At 32.8% G+C, this 12,657-nt stretch overlaps 1 protein-coding gene and 1 pseudogene across 1 annotated transcript; both read left to right on the forward strand.

Annotated features, from left to right (window-relative positions):
• The first annotated feature begins 2,410 nt into the window (after positions 1-2,410).
• On the forward strand, positions 2,411-5,490 carry LOC134283692 (lim and transglutaminase domain protein ltd-1-like). The gene is made up of 7 exons (XM_062766182.1): positions 2,411-2,629; positions 3,098-3,211; positions 3,335-3,561; positions 3,649-3,851; positions 4,109-5,013; positions 5,179-5,344; positions 5,444-5,490. Exons 1-7 carry the CDS (start codon positions 2,411-2,413, stop codon positions 5,488-5,490), a joined length of 1,881 nt encoding a protein of 626 aa, XP_062622166.1.
• A 111-nt stretch (positions 5,491-5,601) lies between these two features.
• On the forward strand, positions 5,602-11,740 carry LOC134283693 (hillarin-like; annotated as a pseudogene).
• The last annotated feature ends 917 nt before the right edge of the window (positions 11,741-12,657 follow it).

A 12,657-nucleotide genomic window follows, 5' to 3' on the forward strand; every position in this document is an offset into this window, starting at 1 on the left:
ATCTGATTTTGAGAATGTTTTTGTTATTATTTCCCGATATGTATAAACTTCTGAATGTTGATATAACAGTGTACATAAATGTATCGTATACAATTGTATAAATAAACTCATGAGAAGAAAAAAAAATAAAACCAATATTATAATCCTCATTTTAATGACCTTCAAAAAAAATCTTTATACACCTGTCAAACTTTTAAAATCGGATGATCAATAGTTACACCGGATGGTAGAAAATTAGAAATCTATACCTGCAATCGATTTCTCATTTTCAAATCGGGTTTTCATCCTCACTCTAGTAAAGTTTTCCAACATTTCCGTCGTGCTGCACTTCCGGACTGATGTTGGATAACGAGTGTCAGTCCGGTGTGTGACGTCACTTTATTCCCTCTTTTTATAAGGTAAGTCATTTGTTAACAGTTTAGCATGTTCTTTGTCCGTTTCTATTTTTTTGCTGCTCGTAACTTTTAATTAGCGATTGAATGAACAACGTAAAGTTATATTTATGTTTTCTTTTCTTTTCTTCACCCTCCTTAAACCTTATTTTAAATAAGGACGAAATAAAAAAACTCAAAATATTTCAATCTTGTTCAACACATTAACAGGTTTTTTTTTTTTTAAATCACCCTTTTACTAACTAAAGAGAAACTTGCATATATTCATTTAGAATGGACATAGTGTACACTTTAAACAATGGAATTGATGGATTGGCTGAAACACACATCAATCACAATTACCTCAATATAAACATCTATCCACCGCGTTCCCTGCCAAATTTGGGAATTTCCTAATTTGAAATGACTCCATTAGTAGTAAATTTCCATGTACTAACATTTCATCTAGAATAATACACTTCTAGATCTATATAAATGTGGTTTAACTTTAGCTGCTAAGGAAGAAGTACAATAACCGCATATTAATTTTTCTGAAAAAGAGAGATAAATCAAATTTATGTAAATATTAAAGCAATATGAGCTGTATTTTTAAAATTTCATTTTGCTGTTAAAATGTGTTACATGTACATGTATAATGATATATTTATATGTAACTTAAATCTTTATAATCAATTAGACTAAAATTAAGCAGAAGAAAGACTTCTTTATACAATCCAATTTACAGTTTTATATAAGAAATCAATATTGTACAGGACGAAAATAATGTAATTTTGATTCAATCGAAACTTATTCAGTTATTCCTTCGCAAATATGTACAACAAAAGTTTATTTTAGTTAATTTTTTTCTGTGATTGAAATAGTTATTTACAATTTTGCCACAAAAAATAGACATTAAATATGCAGCTCATATTGCTTTAATTTTTTATCAGCTTCCAGAACATTTAGTAGTCATCAATATGTATCAATAAAGCGTTGAATTTTTCAGTTGTACCAAAGATTTGATAGATTTATCATATTCAGCATAGCTATTGAGTGTTGAATAAAATATCTCTTAATCGTGATCAATATTGAATATTTTAAACAACTATTAAGTGAATAAATAATATGTGCATTCTCAAATTTACAATATATTCATCATCTAACAAAGGTACTTGCTACAAAAATATTTTCAAGACCTAGATATATAAAATATATTCTAAAATTATTGTAAAATCAAATATTCTAAAAAATGTTATAAATGGCACGTACAAATTTTTAAATATAATTTCTCGAGAGCCCTTATTTCAGAACTTTGTAGAAATTTGAAATTTGCATCATTTTTGACCAAAATTGAAAAAAAAAACATAAATGAATATTTTCTTTACTGTATCAAGTGTTCTAAAAATACTATTTATTGCTGTACGTGTTCCATTAGCGTTATAGCAGTGTTGCATGTCTTCAAATAACTTCAAAGCCATGCTCGACCCGTCGTAAAGATCTTACCTCTTGATCAAGATATGTATCAGCCAACTCAACACAGTCAATAAAGAAAAATAGTTCAAACCGACCAAAATTGAAGAAAATTGTTAATTGTCTTATCGATTTAATTGAAAAGCTATTTAACACAATTCCTTATGCCGTATAGAAAGAGAACTGTATGTCAATATTACAAATATCGGCTTTCATGAATAAGACCCAAGATTTACATAGGGTCTCAAATGTCAATAAAAAGAACAACAAAATGATAAAACCCCCGTACCAAGTCAATTAAATCCCCCAATCATGATCATTTAAAAACAACAAAAGACATACATAATTGATAAAAGATTATTGTTTTAAAAGAGAAATAAATACATTGGATTAGTGGTACCTGATCTCATTAGTAGAGTGGTAAGCATGGCATTTCTTCCACTGCATTCTTGGTTCTGAGGTATCGGATCTCGACTGATTTGTTCTAATAATTCTTTTTGCATTTGATTGTGTACAATTTTTACTTAAATTGGATATTATTAATTTAAAGTGTAAAAAATTTATGCACTATGGGAGGCGGCGCTAGTAAACCAGCAAAACAAAACACGACTCCGGAGGAATCAAAGCCCCATGGGCCCACGGAAAGTGTGGATGGGTCGTCCCCACGGAGGACGTCTGAACAAGGTCCCCAGTCTCTGGGACCCCCACAAAGAGAGGGGGAGGAGGTGGAGGAAAAGCTCGACATTCCTGACTACATCGACATCCTCCAAGAAAACACAGAGGATGTGGTAAGTTTCGGTAGGAAAATGTAAGGGTGGATCAAAGTACTAGCTATAGCTAGTAGGTGTGTTTTTTTCACAGAGAATGGAAGAGTGTTGATCTTAATATTTCAGTAGCTGATGTATTTTTTTAATCTGATCGAAGGAGAGATACATTAAACATTTCAATATACTTTGTATAATACAGGTAAGGTACCTCGATTTATGATAATTAAGTCATTCTTTAAATATGGAAGATTTAATTTGATAACTTGTTTAATAATTTATAGGTCTGCACATAGGTATTTATAGATAAAAAATTAAACATAATATAAGGTAAGAATGCAATACATAGTCATTAAAATTACAAACATTATACATGTGTGCATGTTAATTAATACATAGATATGTTTATATCTTAGATTATAAGTTATGTTCTGTAAGATTAACCGATTATTTATAAAATACTTGTAATTATATTTTTGTGTATTAAATCAGAATGACATACCTGTTGTACAAGATGGCTATCCTCCTCCAAAACCAGCCTCGAACCGGAAGTCAGACATTTTAAGAGCAGCTGATATTGCCGAGGGAGATAAGAGAGCCAAAAAGGTAATTTATTTTTAAAATATCTTGTGAGAAAGATTTTTTGGTTATTACTGTTTTCATAGATAATGCTTTTGAAGTATTCAGTTTGAATTTTCAGATCGACTTTATATCAGGGTTTACTTTCAGATTAAACCCGAAGATGCTAATACGTTTGAAGATCTCGCAGAGTTGCTAACGAAAGGAATGTCACGTGACGTCCAACAAGTACGCGCAATGTTCTCTTGGGTCATCGGACAGAATGTTCAAGAAATAAAATTTCCTGAAAATGTGATACTTAACTCCCCGATGCAGATTCTGAAGCGCATGAAAGAAGGCAAATCATCATATACCACGCTTTTCACGTTACTTTGTCGGTAAATATGAAGCTTATTTTCATAAGTTGATTCTAAATTTGAATGCATTTGCTTCCTTATACTGAGCAATGTTTTTCCCAATTCTAGTGCAGCGAAAATTCCTTGTGCCATTATTCATGGGTTCGCTAAGAGCGCTGGATATGAAGTCGGCCAAACGGAACTGGAAAACCTCCGCAACATGTGGAATGCCGTCTACATCAATGGTGGATGGCGCTTCGTATTTCCGTTATGGGCGTGTAAGGTAGTGGTTGGGCATAGCACAGGAAAATGGACTCTTGTGGAAGCAAAAGGTCGGCCTTTCTTTCCTTTTTTTCACTCTCTTTCTTTCTCTCTCTCTCTCTCATAAAAAACATTTTAACATCTTGTTTCTTAGCCCTATAAACCGCATACTAGTATTTATAAAGCATTTAATTGTAAATATTATGAACGTTGTGTATATGTATACGATTTGCCTACTTTAAAGCTAACATGTTTTTATTGAAGACGATATCGTTTACAAACTGAAGTAAACTTTGCATATTTGTACATTTGCTGTTTTATATAAAAGGTAAAGGGGTTCGTGAGAAGATGCCAGCTTCCACAGGAGAGAGCGTCAGTACACTGAATGATTATTACTTCCTCCCTGACGCAGAAGAGTTCGTATACCGGTGTTTCCCGGACAACCCCGAGTGGCAGCTACTGAGAAAACCTATCTCAAAAGATGAGTTTGTAGAGATGCCATACTGCCGACCGTCTTTCTTTGAGTATAAGGCAAAAGTTGTAAGTAAACCCAAGTGTGTTCTCATTTCTGAAGACGGGCTGTGTAACATATCCTTAAAAAGTTCCATCATGGAAGACATAATGATGACGTATGAATTATTCTATAATGACGAAGAGTCGAGCTCCCCGATTTCCTCGGAAGTTCAGTTAGATAAATACGTCGCTGTACTTAACCAGAATGGTAAAGTGGCTTTCAACATTCGATTTCCTAGTCCTGGAGTTTATAAAATTGACGTTCACGGGATTTTGAAAGGGGATGCGATGTCCTGGTTGTGTTCATTCAAACTCGTATGCAAAAATGCTAGGATGGACATCAAACCTTTTCCCTGTAACCCGGATGTTGGGTTTGGACCAAATTTTAAAACTGAACTCGCGGGACTGAAGGCTGAAACACATCATGATAGTGTTATAAGCTTTCATAGCAAACGGGAAATGGAAATAAAGTTTATAATGACAAAATATGTGCAAGTACAAAGTAAATTGGTTCATTACAATATGGGTAGTCACCAGTTGAAGAATTTCGTTTCTACACGGGTTGTAGGGAATCAACTCTGCATTGGCTTGGCGATACCACAGAAAGGGGAGTTTGGTTTACAGATTAACACAAAGGGAAATGAAGACAAAGAATTCATAAATGTTTGTAATTATTTACTGGAAGCACAAGATGGGGAAAGAAAACATCGAACCTATGAGGTATTTATTCAATGATATGGAATGTGGATTTATGATAGAGGTTAAATACTGAGAAATTTACATAACTGTATCTTCTCTTTCATTCTCATTCTCTCTCTCTCTGTTTTATTTTTTTTGTTTACAAATTGTATTATACTTAACACGTAATTTTATGTATCATGGCAGACTGCGTCGGAGAAAAAAGCGAGGGCTGAACTAAAGGGATCGCTTCGGTCAAAAGATCCGGTAGTTATCAAGCGTGCTATAGACCAATTTGCCAAATTTGATCTGGATGATAAAGGGGAATTAAAGAAAGCCCAGGACAAGATCGAATATCTCAAGCTATCAAAAGGTTTGTTGATTAAATTAGACTATAGTCACGGAATACTACTAAAACATTCGTTTCTCCGGCCCATTTTACATGTATGTTAAAAATTAAAATTTTATGCAGGTGCTTCTTTAAACCAATGTCATTTCAAAGTTTATCGCCAAGTATAAATAGTCTTAATCTTAAAGTAAAATAAGCAATAAAATGAACAAACAAAAGAAAACTCTCGTTTCCCAAAGAGATATTTACTATATACAAGTTTCTGTCTTTTAATCAAATTTATGGGGGAATGCCCTGTGTTGGAACTTAAATTGTTCAGTCCTGTATCATTTGAAAATTTTATACGCAAAAGATGTTTGAAAGAACCAAAGCAGCCCAATACACCTATTTATATAATCTACACCATAATAGTCAAATGTTTCGAGGACCTTTTTCTTAACCTCATGAATAAATCACAAGATTTCACAAAAGAAAATTCGAGATTATTTTACACTTACAGAAATGTATTAATTAATGTACTCATGTTCTCTAACCCCATTTTTATGTTTTCTAGGATGATTTAGAGGACATTATACCCGGATACCCTCCACCAATGACGAGCCCCAAGAAGAAAAAAATATATATTTACAGAACAAGATAAAAATTCTGCAGATGAGAGAACCAAACAGGTAACAATGTATTACACATAAATAAAACAACAGACAACGTTTGACTGATGGACTATGGCGAACGACGTGAAGGAGTTAAAAATAAATGCTAAATTACTAGTAGTCAAAAGGGTAGTGGGCTGTGTTAAATCCTACTTTACTAAAATAATATAAGATTATTTTTTAAAAACCCATTTATAACTGATACTGCATGTTTTATTCAATTTTCAAAGGCAATTTAAAGGTTCTTGGGGGTAATTTGCATATTTTAGATAAAAGTACTATAGAACATTCTGCATTTTTCATAAATATAGTAAGCCCATCTTAAAGTTCAAAATGTGAAAAGGTCATCAATTCACCTGACAAATGCATTGTAGAAATTATATTTATTATTATATAACGTTTTTCTTGCTTTAATTTCAAAATGAAGAGTAAAGCATTGTAATATTATAATAATAGCATTTGAATTAATTCTTTATGGGCATGTATTTATAATTTTCATATGCATGTAGGTGTTTATAATTAAGATATAAATTATCTTATTTTAGATTAAAGTTGAACATTATCAAACCATGGATGATTTAGCGCATGCTTTGAATCATGGACTAACAAACAAAGTGCAAAAGGTGCATGCAGTCTTCCCCTAGATCGGTTTAAACGGGTCAAAGAGAATGAAACCGAAAAAAATTAAATGAGAAACCAAGATGGCATTTCGCCCAAAATTATTTTACAACAAATTACACAAAGAAGGTTCTCATACAAATTCTTATTTATAAGCCTTTGCAGGTGAGTTTAATTAGAGCACATAATTTGATCAAGAAATCTTCAGACATACATGTGAATGAAATTGAAGATTTGAATTAATAAACTTTGATCTCCAAGGACAGCTAAAATTCCATGCATATGTATACGAGGACTTGGGAAGAGTATATCCTACGAGGTAGGGGACAGAGATGTTGACTATCTGAACAACTCATGGATAACAGTGTATGTAGCCGAAGGGTGGCGCTTTGTGTTTCCACTTTGGGCTTTCTCAGCAGCGGTTGGTCACTCTAAGGGAACATGGACAATGGTAGAAACACAAGGTATGAAATATAATTGAAGATGAACTGACAAACCTAATCACGCGTTACATCAATAATTAGTTACAGTACCCGCATCGTTATTCTTTACAGGATACACGATACGATAGGATACACGCACGATACGATAGGATACACGCACGATACGATAGGATACACGCACGATAGGACAGGATACACGCACGATAGGATAAACGCAAAACACGATAAATGCAAAGCACGATACACGCAAAACACGATAAACGCAAAACACGATAGACCTGATAAACGATATACACGATAGGATAAACGCAAAACCTGATAGGATTGTTTCAAAATGCGGAACGTTTTTTGACAAGACGAAAAGATTATTTTGAATTCAATTTAAAAATTAAAGATTATTTAAATTAAATTATATTTTAATTTAAATACTTGCAGAGCTTCAAATCTAAACTATAAAGTACATTTAATCATTATAAAAAGAACCTAAGATCTCTGTATTAATTTTACAAAAGTTGTTTATTTATATAATTATATAAAGAATTGACAGTGATTAAATGGATTTTTATGAAATTGAGACTGTATTTTTTTTTATTTCTTTCTTTCTTTCTATCTAATAAATTTATCTACATGTACCAAGTTATTTCACGGAAGAAATCTACGCAATAAATTAAATATTTGTATTTAATGTCTAAAGCTTACAATCTGAGATTTTAAAAAAAAATCGCAATTAAATATTATTATCTTAGAAAATAATACAAGTAGAAGACTGCATGGCCGACAGAAAGGTTTAAAGAAAAAGGCTTTAACAAAAGTAATAAATTTAAATTGATAGAACTATCAAGAACGAAACAGCTCAAGAAAATTAAAGCTCAAGAAAATTAAATTTCCTGAATAGAAATCTAAATAATTATTAAAATAATGGCGCTCTGCATTAATACATGTAAACCGTGTCATAAGAATATGAATCTGCTACAACTGCACATGTACGTTTACGCTTATCTCTGACTTATGTACATGTAAACATTTTACATTACAGATACTTCAAACCTCGTATTTATTAACGAATATTGAATGGTTAAATACTTTCTTCTTTACAATACAAAACAGAAAAATTAATTAACAAATATCAAAAGAATGAAATGCGACTTTTCCGACTAAATAATTATAAATCATTGCTATTAAACTCTGTGTGTACTGTTTCTAATAATAACGAAAAATAGGTTTAATTCGGCAAATGAATAATTAAACCTTAAAAATCATTTTACACTGACCCGGTAATCTCATATTAGGCATATTCGAAGGGCAGTATTTTGAAAGTCCGCAACCAATTTAAAATTAGATAAACAAGATCTAACCAAATAGCCAAGTATAATATTGAATTCTAAAATAAAGTTATATACGTATGGAATAAAATCGATTAATACTATAAATTGTTTCGGTGTATTTATCAGTCTTGCATGGTCACGGCGGATAAGACTTCTTCTGTTTTATTTTTATAGTAATACACCGTTAAAAAAATATTGCGAACTAATTTTCATAGTTTAGAATGTTAGAACTATTTCATCCGTTTCTACGATCAATGAAATTGTTTCCTAGAATTAACTTTGTCCGTTTTACGTAGAAAACCCGATGACCTGAAAGTGCATGTACCATAAGTGCAGTATATTTTTTTAAGTTTATTAAAAGACTTATTTACATAAACAGAATGGAAACATTGTACGAATTGAAAAAAGAATCAACGGAGTGCGTTTAGGAACTTCATTTCATTAAACTGATTTATTTGAATTTTTATTTAACATTCAAGATAATTTTTTAATCCATAAATTGTACAATTATTTAATATATTTTGCATTAAATCTTAGATAAAATTGTTCAAACAAGTTAGGAACAAAATCCCGAAAATAAGTAGATGCGTTTCATTAGAACCAGGTAGTATTCGAGGTTACTAATTGACCCCAGGTGAGAAATGATTGCAGGTATGTTGACGGTGATAACACACACGGGCCGAGGTGTCAGTTAGGGGAGAAGGGAGAGGGGGTGGTTGACCGCACAGGAAGACAGTGTGCTAATTAGAGAGCTACACATACGTGTCAGTTTTCTTGTAAGGAAAGGTCTTCGATTTATTTTGATTTTTGGCATCTCGATGGATTATATTTTGAGTTTATTTCCACGCCGAAAAGGTAAGCTGTTAAAAAACTTCATGTTTTTTCCCTGTACATGTATATATTTTTTTATGTTGTCTAATGCCAGATAAAATTAATGAAAATCTTTTATTTTATAGTAACAGCCATGGTGTGATAAATTGGGTAGAATATTTTCATGCATTATATTTTATAATTTTGATTTCTTTTATTAATTTAGACATATGTCATGGAATTTATAATTAGCTTTAAAAAATAAATTTAAAATTTGAACGTATACGGCCAAAATCGTTGTTAAGATCATATGGATAATTGTCTTATGTTATATTATATTTTTTAAATCAAGACTTTAAATAATTGTGCATACATGCAGATCAGAGGCGTAAACATATTCCTAACGTTATCAGACGATAAACAAGGAAAAACAGAATATTGCCTGAAAAAAAGATACATTTCAATATCCTGCTTATTATTTATTTATATGCTTTTTGTGTACAGGAACATCGTAGCTTACCAAAAATCTTTCTCCGGTAACTCCGATTCATTTGAGAAAATCAAATTAATAGTATTTAATTTTGACAAAATAAATCATACAATTCGAGGGCTTATTTTTTAAAGAAATAGACCAGGTGATCGATCTACTTATTATTTCATTTCCGAAAAAAAGAGTTACCGTTTAAATTTTGACAATAACTCTCTGCTTTACCATGATATGATTATTTCATTTATTTAATTAATTAATTATTAATAAATCAATTTAGTCATTCATGAAACACGCGATTAATAATTTTTTCCTTCAACGCTTTAATATTTCTTATATTATAGAAAAAGAAAGGGATAAATCTTTATTTTCTCCTTTATTTTGTCTTTTTCGGTTGAATTAATCTTATTTTTATTTACAAAACGAAAAAGAAACTCGGAATAGCTCAGTAGTTTCTCTACATAGTAAAGATAAAAAGCGAGGGTTTCCGAATATACACGATAAACGCAAAACACGATACACGATAGAACCTGATAAACGATCTACACGATAAACGCAAAACACGATAAACGGAAAACACGATAGAAAACGCAAAACCTGATAAACGGAAAACACGATACGATAGGATACAATAGGATACACGCACGATACGATAGGATACACGAACGATACGATAAGATACACGCACGATAGAACACGATAGAATTGTAAAGAATAACGATGCGGGTACTGTAATTACATTATCAATGGATTCATTATTTAGGTGAAGGTACCAGAAGGGAAAGAAGAACAGTCCGTGGGCCAAACAATCAGCTCAATTGAGGATTATTATTTCCTGACGGATGCAGAAAAAATTATTTACAATAGTTATCCTTTTGGACAAGAAATGACAACTTCTTGCGAAACCATTCACCAAACAAGACAAAAAGTGGGCAAGGAAGAAAGTTCTTACGCATACAAGCTATATTTCAACCATGAAGAATCGAAGACAACCCTTTCTACTGAAATACAGATAGAACGATACGTGGCTATATTCAATGAAGGTAACGCAATGTGATTTCGCATTCGGTTTCCCAGTGAAGGCATATATAAGATGGAAATCTTTGGTGACCGCTTCTTTGTGAATTTAGACTTTAATGTAAAGAGGATGTAAACTATGTGAAACCTTTCCCTTGTAATCCAGAGTCTGGATTTGGTCCAAACTCCCAAACAGAAGAGGCGGGTCTAAAAGCAGAATGTCACAAAACAGGCTTCATCAATATCAAACAGACAAAGAATTTCAACATGACATTTTACGTTACTAAGAACAATTTAGTCCAAACAATCTTGAGATATGATAATATTGACAAGCAAGCTGACGAAACAAGAATATTAGCAGTCTCGTTCAAAGTCATCATTTCGTAAGTTCAATGGTCGGTACAATGGCCTTGTCAGCAAATACAATTTATAATTGAGTCAAATGCTGACTGATATTTATCATACCAATTGTTAGTCCATTAATTATACACTGAATTGACGACGGATTTTTTCCGTTATTTCCTGATTATGACGAAGCACACGGCGGGTTTGACCGGTCGGCAGGGGATGCTCACTCCTCCATGACACCTGATCCCACCTCTGATGTTTCGGGGATCATTGTTTGCTCTGCTCTTATTTTGTATTGTTTTATGGACTTTGAGATTGAATACTGTTCGTTATCTCCATATCCTTCTTCAATGAAATAAAATGTCAGGAGCTAGACATTAAAGAGGCTGGGGGTTGTCGCCATTTTTTAGACTATTTTGATCTCCTTTAGAAGAAGAGTTCCATATGAAGATATAGAAAATGATAAAATTTTAAAACTAAAATTTTTGAAATTTTTCTTTGCCAAATGAGAGTTGACAGCTTAAAATATCATATCTAAAAAGTTAAGTTAAATCTGGTGGTTAATTTGTGGTTAAATTGTTGCCCCCAGCCTCCATAATGTGGATTTGCCTGAAAAAGGAGAATATGCTCTCCAAATTAAAATAAAGGACAAAAATTCTGGTGGTCCATTTGTGAATGCCTGCAACTTCCGTCTGACCTCAGAAAATATAAACAAACAAGAGGCCCAGGGGCCACATCGCTCACCTGAGCAATTGGCCAGGAAAAAACACAGATCAGATCAGAACTGAAAGTAGACTGGGGGGGGGCGCTTGAATTTTACACCCCCACGGGGTCATGATTTAAACAAACTTGAATCTACACTACCTGAGGATGATTCCCTATAAATATAACGAAGCCTGGCTTTGAAGTACTTGAAAAGTAGATTTTAAAAGGTTTCCCTATATGTTCCTATGTAAAACTTTGATCGGCCATTTGGGCCCAACCCTTCCCCCCGGGGTCATGAGTTGAACAAACTTGAATCTACACTACCTGAGGATGATTCCACATGAGTTTCATCTTTCCTGACCCAAAGGTTCTTGAGAAGAAGATTTTTAAAGATTTTCCCTATATATTCCTATGTAAAACTTTGATCGGCCATTTTGACCCCATCCTACCTATGGGGGTCATGATTTGAACAAACTTGAATCTACACTACCTGATGATGATCCCACATGAGTTTCATCTTTCCTGGCCCAGTGGTACTTGAGAAGAAGATATTTAAAGATGTTTCCTATATATTCCTATGTAAAACTTTGATCGGCCATTTTGGCTCTACCCTACCTCCGGGGGTCATGATTTGAACAAACTTGAATCTACACTACCTGAGGATGATCCCACATGAGTTTTATCTTTCCTGGCCCAGTGGTTATTGAGAAGAAGATTTTTTAAAAATGCCATTAATTTTTCTCTAATATATAATTATTTCCCCTTGGAAAAGGGGCTGGCCCTTCATTTGAACAAACTTGAATCCCCTTCACCCAAGAAAACTTTGTACCAAGTTTGGTTGAAATTGGCCCAGTGGTTCTTGAGAAGAAGATGAAAATGTAAAAAATTTACGACGACAACGACGACAACACAACAACGACAACAACGACGACGG

The sequence above is a fragment of the Saccostrea cucullata genome, unplaced genomic scaffold (assembly GCF_032062105.1).
Source record: "Saccostrea cucullata isolate Sc308-1 unplaced genomic scaffold, CSIRO_AGI_Scuc_v1 ctg10013, whole genome shotgun sequence".
In the NCBI taxonomy this organism is placed as follows: domain Eukaryota; kingdom Metazoa; phylum Mollusca; class Bivalvia; order Ostreida; family Ostreidae; genus Saccostrea; species Saccostrea cuccullata.